Genomic DNA, 25,000 nt, shown 5'->3' with positions numbered 1-25,000 from the left:
TGTCCGCAGGGGTCAAAGCGTAGGGGGGAAAGTAGCGACTTATAGTCCGAAATTTACGGTAATTTTTATCGTGCCAAGGAGGAATTTCAAAGGTAGCACCACATTTAGTGTTTAGTTTGGATGTGAAGAAAGGACGTCTCATTTGTTGTTTTGTCCTGGCTGACCGCTCTTCCACTTCCAGACAGCGGAGCATAAATAATGAGTGCAGTGTTTCTTGACCCACTTTTTAGCACTAATGGCTGGTGGCTCGATGGGGAAAAATAAAAAATTAAAAAGCCATAATGTTTGCAGCAGCAGAAGAAGACTGCTGAAGAAGGTCAGGTGTCAATCACAGACCACTGTTGCTTTGTGAAGAGATGCTGATAGTATCGTCCGTCACAGATAGTATCAGCAAAAGAACAGGCTTTGATTTAAGATATGTAGAGAAGCCTGTTTTGGGGGCTCATTTTTGGCAAATAATATTAGTCGAATATATTATTGGACATGTCTAGCAATTAGCGGTTGCTTCACTGATGAGAGCCGTTTTGTCCTACTAATTTCGGCCATCCTTGAACTCACCTTAGTTGGTTTACATGTACAACTTTCTCCGACGCTGCCAGAGAAAGACGTGTTTCATGCCACTCCTTCTTTGTCTCATTCTGTCCACCAAACGTTTTATACTGTGCGTGAATGCACAAAGGCGAGCTTTGTTGAGTTGTGTGCCATGTTGTTCCAGACCACAGCAAACGTTACCCAGATTGCAAAGATTGTAATAAATTTATTAGAAGAAGACAACAGGCATGTGATTTTTTCCGTCTATAGTCGGAAATCCGTCTTTTTTCATCTCTGTAAAAATATAGAAAAAATATTTTCAGTTTTTCTTCGGTTTTTTCCGATCTACAATGTGAGTTAAAATCTCTCTTTGCCATACCGGCAAACCACTAAGGTTTTCCTGTAATGAGTACTGTTTTTGACAATCCAGTGTTAAAAACTACGGTTTTTCATAAAAAAATAGTAACTTCGAAATCGAAGCTACGTAGCAAAGATACCAGGAAGTTTATCAAAAATGTATGAAACTAGAAAAAAAATGTGGGGGAAAAATATGTTTGTTTTAATATATTTTCTGGAGGATAAACCTCCTTAATTGTTAGAAATCCCACTGTTTATATTAAAAATGCTTCAATGATGAGCGTATTTGGCGAGCGCCATTTTGTCCTACTCATTTCGGGCATCCTTGAACTCTCCTTAGTTTGTTTACGTATACAACTTTCTCCGACGCTGCCACAGAAAGACGTGTTCCATGCCACTCCTTCTTTGTCTCATTCTGTCCACCAAACATTTTATACTGTGCGTGAATATACAAAGGGGAGCTTTGTTGAGTTGTTTGTGTGCCATGTTGTTCCAGACCACAGCAAACATTACCCAGATTGCAAAGATTGTAATAAATCTATTAGAAGAAGACAACAGGCATGTGATTTTTTCCGTCTATAGTCGGAAATCCGTCTTTTTTCATCTCTGTAAAAATATAGAAAAAATATTTTCAGTTTTTCTTCGTTTTTTTCCGATCTACAATGTGAGTTAAAATCTCTCTTTGCCATACCGGCAAACAACTAAGGTTTTCCTGTAATGAGTACTGTTTTTGACAATCCAGTGTTAAAAACTACGGTTTTTCATAAAAAAAATAGTAACTTCGAAATCGAAGCTACGTAGCAAAGCAACCAGGAAGTTTATCAAAAATGTATGAAACTAGAAAAAAAAATTGGGGAAAAAATATGTTTGTTTTAATATATTTTCTGGAGGATAAACCTTCCTAATTGTTAGAAATCCCACTGTTTATATTAAACATGCTTCACTGATGAGCGTATTTGGCGAGCGCCGTTTTGTCTTACTCATTTCGGCAATCCTTGAACTCTCCTTAGTTTGTTTACATCTACAACTTTCTCCGACGCTGCCACAAAAAAGACGTGTTCCATGCCAATCCTTGTTTGTCTCATTCTGTCCACCAAACGTTTGATACTGTGCGTGAATATACAAAGGGGAGCTTTGTTGAGTTGTTTGTGTGCCATGTTGTTCCAGACCACAGCAAACGTTACCCAGATTGCAAAGATTGTAATAAATCTATTAGAAGAAGACAACAGGCATGTGATTTTCTTTCCGTCTATAGTCGGAAATTCATCTTTTTTCATCTCTGTAAGAATATAGAAAAAATATTTTCAGTTTTTCTTCATTTTTTTCCGATCTACAATGTGAGTTAAAATCTCTCTTTGCCAACAACTACTGTTTTCCCGTAATGAGTACGGTTTCTGACAATCCAGTGTTGAAAACTGTTTTTTCATTAAAAATGAATACCTTCAAAATCGAAGTTTTATACTTCTTGAATAAAAAATTATTAAACAAATGTTTCTTGAATATATACTTATTTAATAATTATATTAATTATGAATATATATATATATATTTTATCTATACAAAATTATAATAAATTAATATATTAATTAATATATTAATAATTAAAATGTAATAATAAATACATAGTCCTTGAATAAATACTTCTTGAATAAATAGTTATTGAATAAACACAACTTGATGGCTGACCTGCATCACGTACGTTGTTGAAAGTTGGGTGTGTATCCTTCATAAAGTTCTGAGGAAGGTTATGAGCAGACGTAATTATTTATTGTTATTATTATTATTATTAGCAGCTGGGCTTCTATGTCGGCACTTAAAGTCTTCCTGTAAATGCTGCACTCATCAGGGGAGTAGACTGACAGTCGTTAGTCAGCGCCTTCACTTATTGACATAAATATATTATATACATATATATATATATATATATATGTGTATATATGTGTGTGTGTGTGTGTGTGTGTGTGTGTATATGTATGTATGTATATATGTGTATGTGTGTATATAGATGTGTATGTGTGTATATGTATGTGTATATATATGTATGTATGTATGTATATATATACATACATACATACATGCATACATACATGCATACATACATACATACATACATACATACTGTGTGTGTATATATATAAATATATATATATATATGTATGTATGTATGTGTATATATATACATAGGTGTATATGTATGTATGTACCGTATATATGAATTATTGTGTGACTTTTTTTAATTGTTGAATGGATTGTGTGATATTTGTGATTGTTGGGGGAATTGTTTTGTGATATTTTTGTTGTTTGATGGATTTTTGTGTGATGTTATTGTTTTTGGATGAATTGTTGTGGGATTTTTTTGTGTTGGATGTATTTAATGTAATTGTTATTGTTGTGTGATATTTGGGCTCGTTGGATGGATTGTTGTGTGATATTTTTAATTTCTCGAGGGATTGTTGTGTGATATTTTTAGTTGTTGGATGGATTGTTGTGTGATATTTTTAGTTGTTGGATGGATTGTTGTGTGATATTTTTGCTGTTGGATGGATTGTTGTGTGATATTTTTAGTTGTTGATGGATGGTTGTGTGATACATCCAGTTGCTAGAGGGATTGTTGTGTGATATTTTTGCTGTTGGATGGATTGTTGTGTGATATTTTTGCTGTTGGATGGATTGTTGTGTGATATTTTTGCTGTTGGATGGATTGTTGTGTGATATTTTTAGTTGTTGATGGATGGTTGTGTGATACATCCAGTTGCTAGAGGGATTGTTGTGTGATATTTTTGCTGTTGGATGGATTGTTGTGTGATATTTTTGCTGTTGGATGGATTGTTGTGTGATATTTTTAATTGCTCGAGGGATTGTTGTGTGATATTTTTAGTTGTTGGATGGATTGTTGTGAGATACATCCAGTTGCTAGAGGGATTGTTGTGTGATATTTTTGCTGTTGGATGGATTGTTGTGTGATATTTTTAGTTGTTGGATGGATTGTTGTGTGATATTTTTAGTTGTTGGATGGATTGTTGTGTGATATGTTTGCTGTTGGGTGGATTGTTGTGTGATATGTTTGCTGTTGGGTGGATTGTTGTGTGATATTTTTAGTTGTTTGGATGGATTGTGTGGCTTCACGGTGGCAGAGGGGTTAGTGCGTCTGCCTCACAATACGAAGGTCCTGCAGTCCTGGGTTCAAATCCAGGCTCGGAATCTTTCTGTGTGGAGTTTGCATGTTCTCCCCGTGAATGCGTGGGTTCCCTCCGGGTACTCCGGCTTCCTCCCACTTCCAAAGACATGCACCTGGGGATAGGCCCCTCCCACTTCCAAAGACATGCACCTGGGGATAGGTTGATTGGCAACACTAAATGGTCCCTAGTGTGTGAATGTGAGTGTGAATGTTGTCTGTCTATCTGTGTTGGCCCTGCGATGAGGTGGCGACTTGTCCAGGGTGTACCCCGCCTTCCGCCCGATTGTAACTGAGATAGGCGCCAGCGCCCCCCGCGACCCCGAAAGGGAATAAGCGGTAGAAAATGGATGGATGGATGGATGGATGGATTGTTGTGTGATATTTTTGCTGTTGGATGGATTGTTGTGTGATATTTTTGCTGTTGGATGGATTGTTGTGTGATATTTTTGCTGTTGGATGGATTGTTGTGTGATATTTTTAATTGCTCGAGGGATTGTTGTGTGATATTTTTAGTTGTTGGATGGATTGTTGTGAGATACATCCAGTTGCTAGAGGGATTGTTGTGTGATATTTTTGCTGTTGGATGGATTGTTGTGTGATATTTTTAGTTGTTGGATGGATTGTTGTGTGATATTTTTAGTTGTTGGATGGATTGTTGTGTGATATGTTTGCTGTTGGGTGGATTGTTGTGTGATATGTTTGCTGTTGGGTGGATTGTTGTGTGATATTTTTAGTTGTTTGGATGGATTGTTGTGTGATATTTTTGCTGTTGGATGGATTGTTGTGTGATATGTTTGCTGTTGGGTGGATTGTTGTGTGATATTTTTAGTTGTTGGATGGATTGTTGTGTGATATTTTTGCTGTTGGATGGATTGTTGTGTGATATTTTTGCTGTTGGATGGATTGTTGTGTGATATTTTTAGTTGTTGGATGGATTGTTGTGTGACAATTTTAGTCGTTGGATGACTGTAGTGTGATATTTTTAGTTGTTGGATGGATTTTTGTGTGTATCTTTTTGTTGTTGGATGGATTGTTGTGTGATATTTTTAGTGCGATGGGTTGTTGTGTGATATTTTTTCAATTGGATGGATTGTTTTGTGATATTTTAAGTTTGATGGATTGTTGTGTGATATATTCTGTTGTTGAATGGATTTTTATGTGATTTTTCTATTTTTGGATGGATTGTTGTGTGGAATTTTTTTGTTGTTGGATGGATTGTTGTGTAATATTTTTAGTTGTTGGGTGGATCGTTTTGTGATGTTTTTTGTTGTTTGATGGATTGTTGTGTTTAGATTTGTTGTTGTTGGGTGGATTGTTGGGTGATCATTTTTAGTTATTGGATGGATTGTTGTGTGATCATTTTTAGTTCGATGGATTCTTGTTATATTTTTAGTTGTTAGAAGGATTGCTGTGTGATATTTCTGCTGTTGGATGGATTGTTCTGTGGTATTTTTAGTTTTTGGATGGATTGTTGTGTGATATTTTTTATCGGTGGATGGATTGTTGTGTTATATTTGTTTTTGTTGGATGGATAGTTGTGTGATACTTTTTTCTGTTGCATCGTGTAATATTTTGGCTTGTTGGATAAATTGTTATGCGACATATGTGCTTGTAGGATAGATTTGTGTGTGATATTTTTGCTAGTTGGATGGAATATTGTGTTTTATTTTCGTCGTTGGATGGATTGTTGTGTGATATTTTTGCTTGTTGCATGGTATATTGCGTTATATTTTTGCTGTCAGATGGACTGTTTGTGTGATATTTTTGCTGGGGTCAACAGAGCTAACTGGCTATAATAATAAAATAAGACGGTCTCTTTGCTCGGCTGAGATCTCCCAGGTCAGGTCAGGACATTTCACAGAAAAGACTTCCAGGCTCTTACATAACCAGATGAGTGTGTCCAGATGGAGTCAGGTTGCCATCCAGTCTTCTATGTTCGAGAAAAAAAATATCAAATCTCAACATTCATGGAGCCAATTTTGTACATTAATTTCTCCTCGGGGATTAATAAAGTATGTCTGATTCTAATTCTGATTGTGGTTGAATTTGAAATATTTTTTCTTGTTGTTGTCTTTGCATCAATTACACTTCATGTCCAGTTTTTTAAACACATATAATGTCAATTTAATGAATGTATTAATTATGTAATTTGCAAAAATTATGTCCAGTAAATTGAACACTATAGATGCATCTTGATTGACTGCAAATTATAGTATGACTGCGACTTTGCATATTTTTGTAATACTTAATCAATAATGTTGATTGATTGTAAATTAAGTTTTTATTAAGCGTCTCCAAGGCAGAAGCCCGTTAAAAAACATCCACTACCAAACATGTCAGCATCATTCATTTTAATATGTCTTCCGCTTAACGTCATTAATTATTGTGACCACCGGGTGTTATTAATAACTTGGTCATTGGTTTTCATATCTGACATTTTTGCTGGGTATGTGTGATGGCTTCATGATACAATTCGTATCACGATTCTTGAGTCATGATGCGATACAGTGGTACAATATTGTGATACATAAGTAAAGGAAATTAAATCAACTCAAATATACCTACAAACGAGACATAATGATGGAATATGTACACACAGCTAGCCTAAATAGCATGTTAGCGTGGATTATTAGCACTCCACGCAAGTCAATAACATCAACAAAGCTCACCTTTGTGCATTAACGCACAGCATAAAACATTTGGTGGACAAAATGAGACAAAGAAGGAGTGGCATAAAACCCGTCTTTCTGTGGCAACGTCGGAGAAAGTTGGACATGTAAACCAACTACGGTGAGTTCAAGGACCACCAAAATTAGTAGGACAAATCGGCGCTGGCCAAATACTCTCACCAGTGAAGCATATCAATCAATGTTTACTTACATAACCCTAAATCACGAGTGTCTCAAAGGGCTGCACAACATCCAAACGTGTCAGCATCATTCATTTTAATATGTCCTGAACTTACCGTCATTAATTATTGTGACCAGCGGGTGTTATTAATAACTTGGTCATTGGTTTTCATATCAGACATTTTTGCTGGGTATGTGTGATGGCTTCATGATACAATTTGTATCACGATTCTTGAGTCATGATACGATACAGTGATACATAAGTAAAGGAAATTAAATCAACTCAAATATACCTACAAACGAGACATAATGATGGAATATGTACACACAGCTAGCCTAAATAGCATGTTAGCGTGGATTATTAGCACTCCACGCAAGTCAATAACATCAACAGAGCTCACCTTTGTGCGTTCACGCACAGCATAAAACATTTGGTGGACAAAATGCGACAAAGAAGGAGTGGCATAAAACGCGTCTTTCTGTGGCAGCGTCGGAGAAAGTTGGACATGTAAACCAACTACGGTGAGTTCAAGGACCACCAAAATTAGTAGGACAAATCGGCGCTGGCCAAATACTCTCACCAGTGAAGCATATCAATCAATGTTTACTTACATAACCCTAAATCACGAGTGTCTCAAAGGGCTGCACAACATCCAAACGTGTCAGCATCGTTCATTTTAATATGTCCTGAACTTAACGTCATTAATTATTGTGACCAGCGGGTGTTATTAATAACTTGGTCATTGGTTTTCATATCTGACATTTTTGCTGGGTATGTGCGATGGCTTCATGATACAATTTGTATCACGATTCTTGAGTCATGATACGATACAGTGATACATAAGTAAAGGAAATTAAATCAACTCAAATATACCTACAAACGAGACATAATGATGGAATATGTACACACAGCTAGCCTAAATAGCATGTTAGCGTGGATTATTAGCACTCCAGGCAAGTCAATAACATCAACAAAACTCACCTTTGTGCATTAACGCACAGCATAAAACATTTGGTGGACAAAATGCGACAAAGAAGGAGTGGCACAAAACACATGTAAACCAACTACGGTGAGTTCAAGGACCACCAAAATTAGTAGGACAAATCGACGCTGGCCAAAAATCTCATCAGTGAACCTTATCATTCAATGTTTACTTACATAACCCTAAATCACAAGTGTCTCAAAGGGCTGCACAACATCCACGCATGAACACAAACATCTTAAACAGTGGGCTTTCTAACGATCAGGAAGATTTGTGTCATGTTTGTCCTCCTACAGAAACATTATTAAAACAGGAAATATATATTTTCCCCCATCTTTTTTCCATTTTTGAAAAAGCTCCAAGGCGGTGCTAAAGAGCCGCATGACCCCACCCCCCCCCCCTAAACAATACTATGAAAATTAAACCTGGACATACTTTTGAGTAGCCAGTGCTCAGCTTGTATAGACGTGCTATGCGCTGGGGGGGGGGGGGGACTTAAAATGTAAATAAATAGCAACAGAATTGAGTAAAAAGATGAGTGTGTGATGGTGGTGCTGCCAGCTCTCTGGGGAACTGCGGTTCATTGAGGTCGAGATGAATTCCAGTGTGTACTTCTCAAACTATTGCAGTAATTTCCCCTAAAGATACTGCCTTAGCTAGACAATTTTGATGATTGTGCAAAAAAAAACCTTCAGGTCTCACTATTCAATCTTGGAGTTGTGGTCTGGAACACATTAGAGCAGGGCAGCAGGGTGCCAAGTTAGTCTCTCTCTCTCACTCAGCCTGAGTTCAGCCAATGTTGCCAGCTGGTTCTAACTCTCCTTCTCCTCCGTCAGGATGGCTGAGGTGTCGCAAGAGGAGAGACTCCAGGTCATCGCTGTAAGTCCACCACCGTGCAGACACACAATGTAAACAGGTCCTCACATGGACGAAACGACATCTTCAAGGTGTGCCAGGGTTCCTTCTCATCCCGTCTCCTTCAACCTTCAAAGGCAACGATGCGTTTACAAGCGTATCCAACAATATTCGTATTGGTTAGGCCAGAGGTGTCAAAAAGTGGTTTTCACTGAGGGCCACATGGCATTTATGTTTGGCCCCTGAGGGCCGCTTCTAACAGTGAATACTCTTATTACTCAATTGTTTTTGAAAACTAAAATGAAAAAAAATATGGTAAATTGCAATAATTTGACCTCAAAATGTAGTATACTGTAAATTAAAAAAACAGTACTGCTGTTTTTATGGCAGAAATTTGCAGGACTTATGCAGATCCCAAATACTGATCAGCAGGTACCAGAATGTAAGAACAGTTGCTTTTGCATAATATTGCAAAACAAAGTGCCAGATAATTTGTCTTACCTTATACACGCACCATGATAATACTCCTATGTTGAAGCACAGTGATTTATATTTATATAGCGCTTTTCTCTAGTGACTCCAAGCACTTTACATAGTGAAACCCAATATCTAAGTTACATTTAAACCAGTGTGGGTGGCACTGGGAGCAGGTGGGTAAAGTGTCTTGCCCAAGGACACAACAGCAGTGACTAGGATGGCAGAAGCGGGAATCGAACCTGCAACCCTCAAGTTGCTGGCACGGCCGCTCTACCAACCGAGCTATGCCGCCCCCACAGTACAATCCATCCAGCGGTGCGGCTTCATAGCTTACCAAAGTCCTACTAAAACATTTCGATAGATTTTTTAGTGCCCTATCTCATGTTCTATATTTTCAATTGAACATATAAAATGTTGGTGTAGTTTACTTGAGTCATATTGCCATCATAGTGCAGTCTAAACTTATCTCTTATGTGTGACTGCCATCATATTGCAGTCTACACGTATCTCTTATATGTGACTGCCATCATATTGCAGTCTACATGCATCTCTTATGTGTGACTGCCATCATATTGCAGTCTACATGCATCTCTTATGTGTGACTGTTTTCATATTACAGTCTACACGTAGCTCTTATGTGTGGCTGCCATCTACTGGTCACACTTACCATTTCACCATGTACCAAATAAAACAGCTTTCAGGTCGGTAAGCACAACCAAAATTACTCCGTACATTAGGGTTATAAGGCGCACTGTCAAGTTTTGAGAAAATGAAAGGATTTTAAGGGCGCCTTATAGTTCGAAAGCTACAGTATGTGTGTTTGTTTTCCCCACATTATGTGTCAAGAGAAATATATACTACTAATAACGAAAAGACCTGTATTTAAATATATGTAGGACATTTCTATAGCCCCGAAAAATTTGCAATAATGCAAATTTTACACACCCATGGTATAAATGCTACCTTAACCTCTAAAGCAGTGGTTCTTAACCTGGGTTCGATCGAACCCTAGGGGTTCGGTGAGTCGGCCTCAGGGGTTCGGTGGAACCTCCGCCTCGGAGGTCAAGCCACACCCGACTCATCGTGTCCATAAAGACTTCTCCCTGTCGTCATATTATGGATACGACAACAGCAGAAGTCAAACTGATTTGTTGTGAGTTCATGCACTGTGTTGGTTTTGTTCTTTGAACAAGGTGATGTTCATGCACGGTTCATTTTGTCCACCAGGAAAAAATCATATAACTTTGTCTTGAGTTTGAAAAATGTATATATTTTTCACTAAAGAAGGGTTCGGTGAATGCACATATGAAACTGGAGGGGTTCGGTACCTCCAACAAGGTTAAGAACCACTGCTCTAAAGGCTTAGTGGCCACATGCGTGGACAGCACGTTTTAGCTCCTATTTCCAACATTGTGTACACTACTGAATTGGGGTCTTATGGCCACTTACGTGGACACTTATACTGCCATCTGTTGGTGTCAGAAGAGTATAACATACAATGGAATTTGGAGGGGGAAAAAGTGTAAACATAAGAATTAGCATGTCACTAAAAATGACGTACACGTTTGTGTACTCATGGACTAAGTAAATAATTTTAAAAGATGATTCTTAGTTTTTATTCTAATTAGGGTACAATGAGCCCAAATTGCAAAGAGAAATAAAAAAGCATGTAAAAAAAACAGCTGGGGTCTTTAGAGGATAAATGCTGTAATTATGGTTATTTAGCAAGACCGCAAAGAGGATGTGGTGTTAATTGTACGAAGGTAATAATTGAAGCGAGGCGACTGAGGACGTGTTATATCCTCTGAGAGTGGATCTCAAAATTAACGATCATCAATCTTCACCAAGATGTTACTTTCGTCACTTGATTGATATTTCCGGAGGGTCTTGTGAGATGACGCCAGGCGGCCGCGTAGTCATTATTGAGAAAAAAATGACATTTTATTCCGACCGTACCTGCCGTCAAAAGCCTAAAGGCCGACCGCAAGGTTCCTGTCTTCACAATAAAAGCGCTGCTCCATCCAAAATAAGGAATCTCTGAAGGCAACAAACAAACAAAAGCTTGCAAACTACGGAGTTTGCGGCCAATGTGTTTCTTGTAAAGTGTATAAAAAAGTAGTACGGAAGCTGGAAAAAATAAGATGGTAAAAAAAAGCAACCATTTCCATATGGTATTGGACAGAAAGGAGGACTTTTTTTTTTCCTTCTCCATTTGAAAATGTGGACGTTATCATCACTACTGTCTGGTTCCGATCAATGCAAATCATCAGAATTAGGTAATACACCAATTTGTATTCTTCTGTATTTTCATCAAACACCTTTTAACTTGTTAAAAATTAAATTACATATGAATGAGGTAGATTGCCTCCAATTGGCCAATTGAAAAGTAGTTGGCCTGCAGAAAAGGTGTGGCCACCCCTGCTCTAAGTCAAAGAATTGCAGTAATAACAATTGTCTTACCGCAGCATTTGTTTACAAGGTTTCAGCACATCTGGAAAGTATTAACAGCTCTTCACTTTTACCACATTTGATTATGTTAAAGCCATCCATCCATCTTCTTCCGCTTATCCGAGGTCAAGTCGTAGGGACAGCAGCCTAAGCAGGGAAGCCCAGACTTCCCTCTCCCCAGCCACTTCGTCCAGCCCCTCCCGGGGGATCCCGAGGCGTTCCCAGGCAAGCCGGGAGACATAGTCTTCCCAACGTGTCCTGGGTCTTCCCTGTGGCCTCATACTGGTTGCACTTGCCCGAAACACCTCCCTAAGGAGGCATTTGGCTGGCATCCTGATCAGATACCTGAACCACCTCATCTGGCTCCTCTCCATGTGGAGGAGCAGCGGCTTTACTTTGAGCTCCTCCCTTGTACCCGTGATTTTTTCTTTTCGGTCATAAGCCAAAGCTCATGACCATAGGTGAGGATGGGAACGTAGATCGACCTGTAATTGAGAGCTTTGCCTTCCGGCTTAGCTCCTTCTTCACCACAACGGATCGATTCAGCGTCCGCATTACTGAAGACGCCGCACCAAAGCGCCTGTTGATCTCACGATCCACTCTTCCCTCACTTGTGAACAAAACTCTGAGGTACTTGAACTCCTCCACTTGGAGCAAGATATCCTCCCCAACCCGGAGATGGCACTCTACCCTTTCCCAGGCGAGAACCATTGACTCTGACTTTGAGGTGCTGATTCCCACTCAACTGGGAACTGATCTAGTGAGGGCTGCAGATCTTGGCCAGATGAAGCCATTGGAACCAAATCACCTGCAAAAAGCAGAGACCTAATCCTGCAGTCACCAAACCGGATCCCCTCAACGCCTTGACTGTCCCTAGAAATTCTGTCCATAAAAGTTATCAACAGAATCGGCAATAAGTCGGACCGGTTTCCAGTGAGGGTTGGACTCCACCAAGCCTGCTCTTTGTCACAGATTGTTACATTTTGTCCTCCAAATTCTACGCACAATACCCCATAATAACAACAGGAAAACCTATTTTTAGACATTCCAGTTAAGTATTGTATTGAGCAAGGCTGTGAATACATATGTACATGTGATTGATTATTTTCAATACATCTGAAAAAAATTATAATGATTGAATTTGTTCTGTTTTAGAATTGTTTTTAAATACACCAATGGTGCAACTGGACACATCCTCAGTGATGTAACCTAGGATCACAGGGGGTTTGGGATCTTTCAACAATCAGACTCCCTCCCTTAGGCGACCCAGCCAGGGTTGATCAGGCCCCAGCCTGTGTCCAGGTAGCGGTACTGCCCTACATGCCAGGCCTCTCCCCTCCTGATCCACAGCCACCTTGATGCCACTTCTGCTGCATCTGTGGCTAACTTCATGGCCCTTCGCTGGCTGGCCCCTGTGATGCCAAGCATTCTGTAGGCCCTGCAGAGAGATTTGCCCACAAACCCTCGACATCCCACTTCAACGGCCCGGCACATCGCTCGCCACCCATTGCTCCGACACTCCTCCACAAGCTGCGAGTACTTTGTGCTCTTCCTCTCATTGGCGTCCACCTTACGGTCCTCCCAAGGCACTGTGAGCTCCAGGAGGATTACCTGCTTGGAGGCCACTGAGGTAAGCACAATATCTGGCCTTAGTGTTGTTTTGGCAACTTCAACTGCTTGCACAGATCAACTGGTAGTTCCCAGTTGTGCGCTGTTGCCAAGAGACCAGAAGAGCTGTTCCGGGCAGCCGGTGTTGACTTCTCCCCAGCTCTGATGAAAGTGGTGCTCTTCACTGGGCGGATTCTCTTTCTGTGATTGACTCGCCTGCAGATGGTATCGGCAATGGCTTTCCGGACCTGGTCATGTTGCCAGGGGGACTGCCCTTCACCCTTGGCTTTTAGACAACAGCTTAGGATGTGCTCCAAGGTTCCTCTCCTCTGGCAGAGGGGGGACGCTGTTGTCTCCACCTTCCTCCAGGAGAAGAGGTTGGACGGACTTGGCAAAAGCTTTATCCGATGGGGTTTGGCTTTCCAGAGTTGGGTCCATGTGACCTCACGCTCTGCTGCTTGCTTCCATCTCGTCCAGGCGCCCTGTTGCCGCATTCCCGCCATCTGGCAGGCTCACCTTTCCTCACCTCCTCGAGGATCAGTGACCTCTTCTATCCTTTAGAATAAGGCTGTAACATAACCAAATGTGGAAAAAGCGAAGCGCTGTGAATACCTTGCGGATTCATCGTATTGTATTGTTCTATTTTTAATAAGTTTAGTACGAATAAGAAATGCGTGGGTATTTTTTTTTTGGGTTACAGGAGAAGAGGAAGAAGCAAATGGAGATTGAAAACAAGCGGAGGCAGCTGGATGATGACCGACGGCAACTGCAGCATCTTAAGGTACGTTAAGCTCATTAACAACACTTTGGAAAATAAAAAATACAGGAATTCCGATATTCCTCAAAGCTAAAAAAAAATCAAATAGGAGGGTAAAATATGAAATGATTGAATTAAAAATAGTTCATCATTATTTATTTTGTTTACCATCTAGGCTTTATTGTCCGAGCAGCAAGCATATTTAGAACCTGAGTTCCCAGATTTCGCCCTATGAGTGTTATTGGGACTCTCCCTTCTGCAGGGGGTAGTCTTCTCCAAGGCTGTCTAAATAATGCCTTGGTGGAGATCGAACCCGAAAGTTAAAACACACACACACACCTCTGTCCACTTTACTTTTGTCTCTTTCTTGGTGCCTTTCCTTCCGGAACCTAAATGAGATACAATGTTTGTGTATTTGCAATGATACAAGCCAGAGGGTGCACTCATTGTGGTTATCTTCTTCGAGCAGAACCAAGGCCAAAGCTCGTAATTTCTAAGGCGTTCCATTTTGCTCAAAGTTGCAATCTCCTATCCAAGAAAACGCAAAAATCCGCTGCCTGACCAAGGCTCAGAAAATCTGCAGAGACTCCTCCCACCCCTACCAAGGACTATTTTCCCTGCTGGACTCTAGAAAGAGGTTCCGCAGCCTCCGAAGCAAAACCTCCAGGTTCTGGAAAAGCTTCTTCCCTCAGACCGTAAGACTCTTGAATGCATCAAAATAATCCCCTCAATTCCCCCCAAAAATGGATTAACTCACTGGAATTACAGATGTCCGATAATGCCTTTTTTGCCGATATTCTGATATTGTATCTCAGAGCATGAGGAGGTTGAGGTGGGTTGGGGGGAGGCGGGTTTGAGGTGGGGGAGTATGGGGTAGCGGGGGTGTATAGTGTAGCATCCCGGAAGAGTTAGTGCTGCGAGGGGTTCTGGGTAATAGTTCTGTTGTGTTTATGTTGTGTTACGGTGCGGATGTTCTCCCGAAATGTGTTTGTCATTCTCGTTTGGTGTGGCTTGCACGGTGTGGCGCATGTTTGCAACAGTGTTAAAGTTCTTTATACGTCCACTCTCAGTGTGACCTGTATGGCTGTTGACCAAGTATGCCTTGCATCAACTTGTGTGTGTGAAAAGCCATAAATATTATTTGATTGGGCCGGCACGGGAAGGCAGTGCCTTCAAGGTTTTTTGGCGCTCTGTAGTGAAGTGAAGTGAAGTGAATTATATTTATATAGCGCTTTTCTCTAGTGACTCAAAGCGCTTTACATAGTGAAACCCAATATCTAAGTTACATTTAAACCAGTGTGGGTGGCACCGGGAGCAGGTGGGTAAAGTGTCTTGCCCAAGGACACAACGGCAGTGACTAGGATGGCGGAAGCGGGAATTGAACCTGCAACCCTCAAGTTGCTGGCCCGCCCGCTCTACCAACCGAGCTATACCTGTACTTCTCCCTACGTCCGTGTACCACTCCGTAAAGCGGCGTTTTAAAAAGTCATACATTTTACTTTTTGAAACCGATACCGATAATTTCCAATATTACATTTTAAAGCATTTATCGGCCGATAATATCGGCTGTCCTATATTATCGTGCATCTCTAGCTGGAATATAAAGACAATATAACATACATTCATAAAGGTACATGCATATGCAAAAGTGCAATATATTTATCTGTACAGTCATGTATTTATTTACATCTGCACCTTATTGATATTTTATCCTTGCACTACCATGAGTTAATGCAACGAAATCTCGTTCTTATCCGTACTGTAAAGTTCAAATTTGAATGACAATAAAATGAAGTCTAAGTAGAAAGTCTAAGTCTAATTGAGTGTTTCAAACACTGGTTTTGGTGTGTTTTTTCTTGGAGTATATGCCAAAATGTGTTGTGCAGTTCTACACGTTTGTGCATCACACCACCAGGACTGTGTATCAAACCTGCTTTTAATGAAGTCTTAATATCAGCAGAACTAATGAAAGTAACCGGAGCTACCACACCTCAACCTTTCAAACACTAAATCCAGCTTAATAAATAAATGCCTCCGACATGTTCTCCCAGCAATGGCGCCCCTCCCGACACCTTTACTCCCTGCCCGGCAACACAATAAACTGCACGATTCCTCGAAGCCGACATGCTCACATGTGTATCAGCCTCCCCGACTGTCACGGAATGTTCCTGATAACACCGGGAGCTCTCCCACGTGCTGTTTATACACACTGTGGAGTCTTCACACACTTGTGCTATCAGAGGTTTGGTTAGTGTGTGTGTGTGTGTGTGTATGTGCGTGTGTGTGTGTGTGTGCATGTGTGTGTGTGTGTCAGCAGCGCTATCAAAGGTATTTTTGGTGCCGAGTGTAGTGTGACGTTGGCGTCGGTCTTTTGTCTATTTTCAGAGACAAACTTTTGCCTGTGTGTGTGTGTGTGTGTGTGTGTGTGTGTGTGTGTGTGTGTGTGTGTGTGTGTGTGTGTGTGTGTGTGTGTGTGTGTGTGTGTGTGTGTGTGTGTGTGTGTGTGTGTGTGTGTGTGCGTGTGTGTGTGTGTGTGTGTGTGTGTTCTGGCAATTCTGACTTAATGGGGACATGGGTCTGTTTACACACCTTTAGGGGATTTCTGACAGTATGGGGACCAAAACACCAGGTCCTCTAAAGGGAAACAATTAATTTAATTTGATTTAATTTAATAAAAAAAATATTTATATACATCATATATATGTATTTTTTTAAATGGTCCTCAGTAATCACATACAAATGTTTGTGAATTATGCAAAATTTTTGAAATTTGGTACCCATGAACCATATTAACTCTTTTTCCCCAGGGTCCCCAGTAAGAATGATCAGCACATTACTTCATCAATCCAGAGATTTAAAGACGTGGATGAGCTATCTGGGCAGTGGACATTTTACTAAATGTATTTTACGCCTCCACAAACTGTAGAAAAGGTGGTTTCCACAAGTCATGATCAAAATCTTGGTCCCCATTCCAAATGATAACGTGTGTGTGTGTGTGTGTGTGTGTGTGTGTGTGTGTGTGTGTGTGTGTGTGTGTGTGTGTGTGTGTGTGTGTGTGTGTGTGTTTGTGTGTGTTCTGGCAATTCTGACTTAATGGGGACATGGCTCTGTTTACACACCTTTAGGAGACCTCTGACAATATGGGGACCAAAACACCAGGTCCCCTAAAGGGAAACATTTAATTTAATTTGATTTAATTTAATTTAAAAATATATATATAGATTTTTTTAAAGGTCCTCAGTAATCACGTACAAATGTTTGTGAATTATGCAAAATTTTTGAAATTTGGTCCCCATGAACCATATTAACTCTTTTGCCCCAGGGTCCCCAGTAAGAATGATCAGCACATTACTTCATCAATCCAGAGATTTAAAGACGTGGATGAGCTAACTGGGCAGTGGACATTTTACTAAATGTATTTTACGCCTCCACAACCTGTAGAAAGGGTGGTCCCCACAAGTCATGATCAAAAACGTGGTCCCCATTGCAAATGATAACCTGTGTGTGTGTGTGTGTGTGTGTGTGTGTGTGTGTGTGTGTGTGTGTGTGTGTGTGTGTGTGTGTGTGTTCTGGCAATTCTGACTTAATGGGGACATGGGTCTGTTTACACACCTTTAGGGGACTTCTGACAGGATGGGGACCAAAACACCAGGTCCTCTAAAGGGAAACATTTCATTTAATTTGATTTAATTTAATAAAAAAAATATTTATATACATCATATATATGTATTTTTTTTAAATGGTCCTCAGTAATCACATACAAATGTTTGTGAATTATGCAAAATTTTTTAAATTTGGTCCCCATGAACCATATTAACTCTTTTGCCCCAGGGTCCCCAGTAAGTATGATCAGCACATTACTTCATCAATCCAGAGATTTAAAGACGTGGATGAGCTAACTGGGCAGTGGACATTTTACTTAATTTATTTTACGCCTCCACAACCTGTAGAAAGGGTGGTCCCTACAAGTAATGATCAAAATCTTGGTCCCCATTCCAAATGATAACCTGTGTGTGTGTGTGTGTGTGTGTGTGTGTGTGTGTGTGTGTGTGTGTGTGTGTGTGTGTGTGTGTGTGTGTGTGTGTGTGTGTGTGTGTGTGTGTGTTCTGGCAATGCTGACTTAATGGGGACATGGCTCTGTTTACACACCTTTAGGGGACCTCTGACAGTGTGAGGACCAAAATACCAGGTCCCCTAAAGGTAAACATTTAATTTGATTTAATTTAATTTAATTAGATTTTTTTAAAAGGTCCTCAGTAGTCACATACAAATGTTTGTGAATTATGCAAAAATTTTTAAATTTGGTCCCCATGAACCATATTAACTCTTTTTCCCAGGGTCCCCAGTAAGAATGATCAGCACATTACTTCATCAATCCAGAGATTTAAAGACGTGTATGAACTAACTGGGCAGTGGACATTTTACCTTTTTTTTTTTATGCCTCCACAACCTGTAGAAAGGGTGGTCCCCACAAGTCATGAACAAAAACGCACACACACGTTATCATTTGAAATGGGGACCATGTTGTTGTTCATGACTTGTGGGGACCACACTTTTCACACACACACACACACACACACACACACACACACACACACACACACACACACACACACACGTTATCATTTGAAATGGGGACCATGTTGTTGTTCATGACTTGTGGGGACCACCCTGTCTCACACACACACACACACGCACACACACGTTATCATTTGAAATGGGGACCATGTTGTTGTTCATGACTTGTGGGGACCACACTTTTCACACACACACACACACACACACACACACACACACACACACACACAGGTTATCATTTGAAATGGGGACCATGTTGTTGTTCATGACTTGTGGGGACCACCCTGTCTCACACACACACACACACACACACACACACACACACACACATTGCACGCACGCGCACGCACGCACGCACGCCACAAACACATGGTCCCCATTCCAAATGATAACCTGTGTGTGCGTGTGTGCGTGTGTGTGTGTGCGTGTGTGTGTGTGTGCGTGTTCTAGCATTTCTACCCTTCTTGAGACACCAACAAGGAAAAGTACCGTCCATATGAGGACCGGCGAACAAGTTTGGACATAAACCATGGTCCCTATAAAATTGCATCAAATAGAGAGCCAAATACTAAAGACAGTGAACATTGCTCCAAAGTCTGGTTTTTTTGTTGTTGATTTAATGCCTCCACAACTTGTAAAAAGGGTGGTCCCCACAAGTACTGACCAAAAACTTGGTCCCCATTCCGAAGGATAACCACCATGTGTGTGTTTGTGGCGTGTGTGTGTGTGTGTGTGTGTGTGTGTGTGTGTGTGTGTGTGTGTGTTAAAAGGGTGGTCCCCAGAAGTCACGAACAACAACATGGTCCCCATTTCAAATGATAACGTGTGTGTGTGTGTGTGTGTGTGTGTGTGTGTGTGTGTGTGTGTGTGTGTGTGTGTGTGTGTGTGTGAAAAGGGTGGTCCCCACAAGTCATGAACAACAACATGGTCCCCATTTCAAATGATAGTGTGTGTGTGTGTGTGTGTGTGTGTGTGTGTGTGTGTGTGTGTGTGTGTGTGTATGTGTGTGTGTGTGTGTGTGTGTGCGTGTGTGTGTGTGTGTGTGTGTGTCAGTGAAGGGACACAGACCTCAGACAATGCAGAAGGCTTCGACACAGGAAACAAAGCTTTGTCCCACTCCCAATTACAGGAAGCGCACCCCAGTCACATCACACGCATCACACACTCGCGTAGACACGTACAAACACAACAACACACACACACACACACACACATTTTATATGCACTTACAAACCCCAAAAGCAGTGAAGTTGTCACGTTGTGTAAATGGTAAATAAAAACAGATTACAATGATTTGTAAATCTTTTTGAACTTATATTCAATTGAATAGACTGCAAAGACAAGATATTTTAGGTTGGAACTGGAAAACGTAATTTAAAAAAATATGTTAACTCATTTGGAATTTAATGCCTGCAACATGTTTTAAAAAAGCTGGCACTGGTGGCAAAGAAGACTGAGAAAGTCGAGGGATGCTCATCAAACACTTATTTGGAACATCCCACAGGTGAACAGGCTAACTGGGAACAGGGGGGTGCCGTGATTGGGTATAAAAACAGCTTCCCAAAAAAATGCTCAGACATTCACAAACAAGGACGGGGCAAGGGTCCCCACTTTGTCAACAAATGCGTGAGCAAATTGTTTTAGATCAACATTTCTCAACCAGCTATTGCAAATAATTTAGGGATTTCAACATCCACGGTCCGTTCAGAGAATCCGGAGATAATCACTGCACGTAGGCCGAAAACCAATATTGAATATGCTTTAACCGAGATTCAAAGTTGGGTCAGAGACTGAGAGGATCTAATAAATAGTGGAAGGTTGTTCCAAAGTCTACGCCCCGCTGCTGGAAAGGCTCTATCGCCTCTGGTTTTTGAGTTTGGTTTTAGGGACAGCTTGGAGGAGTTGGTCTGAAGACTTCAGGGTCCTGCTGGGAGAAGAACGCTGCAGCAGCTCAATAAGACAGGGCGGGGCTACTTGGTGCAAGCCTTTAAGTACCATTTTAAAATGAACTGTAAAAGTAACTGGGAACGAGGCCAGTATACTTGGGGGAGTTGCTCACGTCGTTTGGTTGTGGTTAAAAGACGAGCAGCGCAATTCTGCAAGGAAAGAACCCTGATCCAGGCCAAAGATTTACAAGAATGCGGGCGTGACGTCACAAACGCAGGGACAGCTCTCTATTTCTGCGAGAAGTCGTGGCTGAAAGAAGCTAGACTTAATCTTAACTAAACCGTCAATACAATTAAAAAAAAAAAAGTAAAGTACAAATAAAAATACAGCTTCACCACCTTAGTCATATTTTTTGCGCTCAACAAAATTTTCTATGACGTCTTCTTTTGTTTAGTATTGCCCTTACTGCCTCAAGTGGTGGAAAAGTGTATTACACCTGAGTGCCGCTGCAGCCCATAGGGCCCACAACTGAGAAACACATATTCTTAGGTGGTCCTCTAGGGCTACGCCGGATAGTCGAACCTCGGATTCAGGAGGAACAGTGTGGTTTTCGTCCTGGTCGTGGAACTGTGGACCAGCTCTATACTCTCGGCAGGGTTCTTGAGGGTGCATGGGAGTTTGCTCAACCAGTCTACATGTGCTTTGTGGACTTGGAGAAGGCATTCGACCGTGTCCCTTGGGAAGTCCTGTGGGGAGTGCTCAGAGAGTATGGGGTATCGGACTGTCTTATTGTGGCGGTCCGCTCCCTGTATGATCAGTGTCAGAGCTTGGTCCGCATTGCCGGCAGTAAGTCGAACACATTTCCAGTGAGGGTTGGACTCCGCCAAGGCTGTCCTTTGTCACCCATTCTGTTCATAACTTTTATGGACAGAATTTCTGGGCGCAGTCAAGGCGTTGAGGGGTTCTGGTTTGGTGACTGCAGGATTAGGTCTCTGCTTTTTGCAGATGATGTGGTCCTGATGGCTTCATCTGACCGGGATCTTCAGCTCTCACTGGATCGGTTTGCAACCGAGTGTGAAGCGACCAGAATGAGAATCAGCACCTCCAAGTCCGAGTCCATGGTTCTCGCCCGGAAAAGGGTGGAATGCCATCTCCGGGTTGGGGAGGAGACCCTGCCCCAAGTGGAGGAGTTCAAGTACCTAGGGGTCTTGTTCACTGGCGAGGGAAGAATGGATCGTGAGATCGACAGGCGGATCGGTGCGGCGTCTTCAGTAATGCGGACGTTGTACCGATCCGTTGTGGTGAAGAAGGAGCTGAGCCGGAAGACAAAGCTCTCAATTTACCGGTCGATCTACGTTCCCATCCTCACCTATGGTCATGAGCTTTGGGTTATGACCGAAAGGACAAGATCACAGGTGCAGGCGGCCGAAGTGAGTTTCCTCCGCCGGGTGGCGGGTCTCTCCCTTAGAGATAGAGTGAGAAGCTCTGCCATCCGGGAGGAACTCAAAGTAAAGCCGCTGCTCCTCCACATGGAGAGGAGCCAGATGAGGTGGTTCGGGCATCTGGTCAGGATGCCACCCGAACGCCTCCCTATGGAGGTGTTTAGGGCACGTCCAACTGGTACAAGGCCACGGGGAAGACCCAGGACACGTTGGGAAGACTATATCAGCCGGCTGGCCTGGGAATGCCTAGGGATCCCCCGGGAAGAGCTGGACGAAGTGGCTGGGGAGAGGGAAGTCTGGGCAGAAGAAAAATGGATGGATTGATGGTATACAGTATATTATTAATTTTGTAAATACACATCTTTATACATCTCTAAAAAGGGTGGTCCTAAAGAGGTCAGCATGAGACGGTAATAGATACAAGAGTGTGTGTGTGTGTGTGTGTGTGTGTGTGTGTGTGTGTGTGTGTGTGTGTGTGTGTGTGTGTGTGTGTGTGTGTGTGTGTGTGTGTGTGTGTGTGTGTGTGTGCGTGGTCACAGTTCCGCCCTTTGTGTGCTACGTTTGCAGCTTTTTACCCTCACAGAACAATGGAGATAAACACATAACTTCTAGCCGCAGTTTTACGAGCACTCATGCAGACGTGTGTGTGTGTGTGTGTGTGTGTGTGTGTGTGTGTGTGTGTTGCATGATGTCACTCGCTGGCGGAGTTAGGGTGTGGCAGTAAAGGGATTGAGACGGGAAGTCGGAGAGAGTGCAGGTCTGGAGTACGAAGGGTGTTGAATTTCTGTGTGTGTGTGTGTGTGTGTGTGTGTGTGTGTGTGTGTGTGTGTGTGTGTGTGCGTGCGTGTGTGTGTGTGTTCTGGCAATGCTTACTTAATGGAGACATCGCTCTGTTTACACACCTTTGGGGGAATTCTGACGGTATGGGGACCAAAAAAACAGGTCCCCTAAAGAGAAACCTTCAATTTAATTTATATTAATTAGATTTTTTTTTAATGGTCCTCAGTTGTCACGTACAAATGTGTGTGAATTATGCAAAATTATTTACATTTGGTCCCCATGAACCATATTAACTCTTTTGCCCCAGGGTCCCCAGTAAGAATGATCAGCACATTACTTCATCAATCCAGAGATTTAAAGACGTGGATGAGCTAACTGGGCAGTGGACATTTTACTAAATGTATTTTATGCCTCTACAACCTGTAGAAAGGGTGGTCCCCACAAATACTGATCAAAAACTTGGTCCCCAATCAAAATGATAACCATTGTGTGTGTGTGTGTGTGCGTGTGTGTGTGTGTGTGTGTGTGTGTGTGTGTGTGTGTGTGTGTGTGTGTGTGTGTGTGTGTGTGTGTGTGTGTGTGTGTGTGTGTGTGTGTGTGTGTGTGTGTGTGTGTGTGTGTGTGTGTGCGTGCAGTCTGTAGAAGTTCCAAGAGAGCACTTCCACGGATTAAAAACCTCCAGATAAGACATGCAAGCGGCGATTTACAGCTTTAGTTCATGCAAAGGCTTCATAATGGACAAGGAGGACGGGGAGGGGCGTTGAAATTCTGATTGCATCACAGCTGAAGAATTTACACTCCAGATTTTGAGTCCCAATGGGAACAGTCTTCCAGCTGCTTTTCTTCCCCAACCCATTCCAGCTCGCCCAGTAGGGGTCGAGTGTCCTGTTGGCACAGCTGCAGAATAAAAGCATTTTGTATTTGGTATTTATATCTCGATGTTTTTTTTGATATGTGCAGAAGGTGGTTAAGGTAACAGGCTGCATTCGAGGATGTCATTTAAGGAATGTCCATTTCATGGCGGCAGATGTTCAAAGAGGCCATCTTTATCCTGAATGAAGATGCCGACAAATCCAGTCTTTTTAATCGGCTTTCACTTAAAAGGGTAACGATGGGAACCGATTCGCAGTTGTGACATTTTTGTTTGTGCGTGGACTGGACTAGGAAATGTTTTTAATTGAAAAAAAAAAAGTATAAATCTTCATTATAACACTTAAATAAGATTTTTAAAGTCATTTTAACAGTAGGCTAATGTAGCTAATATAATAGACACTTACGCCATGTGTAAGTGTCCTTATAACACTTATATAGGACTTTTAAAGTCATTTTGACTGCGATGAGTTGGCGACTTGTCCAGGGTGTACCCCGCCTTCCGCCCGAATGCAGCTGAGATAGGCTCCAGTGACCCCCTGCCACCCCAAAATGGACAAGCGGTCGAAAATGGATGGGGTGGATATAAAAAGCATTTTAATTTCTTTTTTTTTTTTACTATTTTACTGTGTTTATTTATTTATTTGGGTTTGGAATCACTTTTTCTGTCAGGTTGAGTTTTTGACGAACCGCAAGATGCAGACACGGTGGCAGGCAATTAAAAAAAAAAACATAATTTAATGTCCAAAGATGTAAAAATAAAGAAGAAACCCAAACCAGGAACCAGGAACAAACAAACTTGAAGCAGGGAACAGGAATCACGATCCAGGGAGTAGCTTACAGCATACGGCTAGCAACGACACGACAATACTCCAACACCGAGTGGAGAACAAAGAAGGTGTAAATAGTACCTGGCTGATTGACACCAGGTGTGGCCAAGTGCCAATCAGCCACAGCTGAGGGGAGACAAACAGGAAACGGAACCATAACAAGAGCGCTGACAGGAAATACAACCAAACAGAGGAAAAACTAAAACACAACCAAACTGTCAGGGGCAAGACTGACATTTACAGTTCATTGTTCAGTTTACTTTTACTTGATGTTAAAATACTGAACAGATTATCCCAATAAACATCTGTTCACTATTTTAACAAGTGTTTGATTGTTGAGGCATTAAAAGCCACAAATATGCAACGGGTCCATCATACCCACAAACGCTGGCTGAGTAACAACGATATGAACGTTGCACGGAAAATGTATCTGCCAGTTTTTGCGTCCCACAGGGATTCTTCTTTTGTGTTTTCTGCACCTGCGGTTCCCACACACGGTTGCAACATTTTTTGTCAACACTGTCTGCTCTCATTTTCTCGCACATTTCCCCCTCTGATGTTCTGTGTACC

At 41.6% G+C, this 25,000-nt stretch overlaps 1 protein-coding gene across 2 annotated transcripts in view; it reads left to right on the top strand.

Annotated features, from left to right (window-relative positions):
- The window catches only part of palm1b (paralemmin 1b), a 59,251-nt gene that overhangs the window by 28,311 nt on the left and 5,940 nt on the right, over positions 1-25,000 (top strand). For both annotated transcript variants that reach the window (XM_061896284.1, XM_061896283.1), the window contains exons 2-3: positions 8,735-8,777; positions 13,987-14,067. In XM_061896284.1, the coding sequence (XP_061752268.1) occupies positions 8,736-8,777; positions 13,987-14,067 (123 nt within the window). In that variant the 5' untranslated portion in view covers position 8,735. The remainder of the gene's footprint in view (positions 1-8,734; positions 8,778-13,986; positions 14,068-25,000) is intronic.

The sequence above is a fragment of the Nerophis ophidion genome, linkage group LG03 (assembly GCF_033978795.1).
Source record: "Nerophis ophidion isolate RoL-2023_Sa linkage group LG03, RoL_Noph_v1.0, whole genome shotgun sequence".
Lineage (NCBI taxonomy): Eukaryota > Metazoa > Chordata > Actinopteri > Syngnathiformes > Syngnathidae > Nerophis > Nerophis ophidion.
Note: the sequence above shows the minus strand (reverse complement) of the source record. Positions and strands in the feature narration are given on the sequence as shown.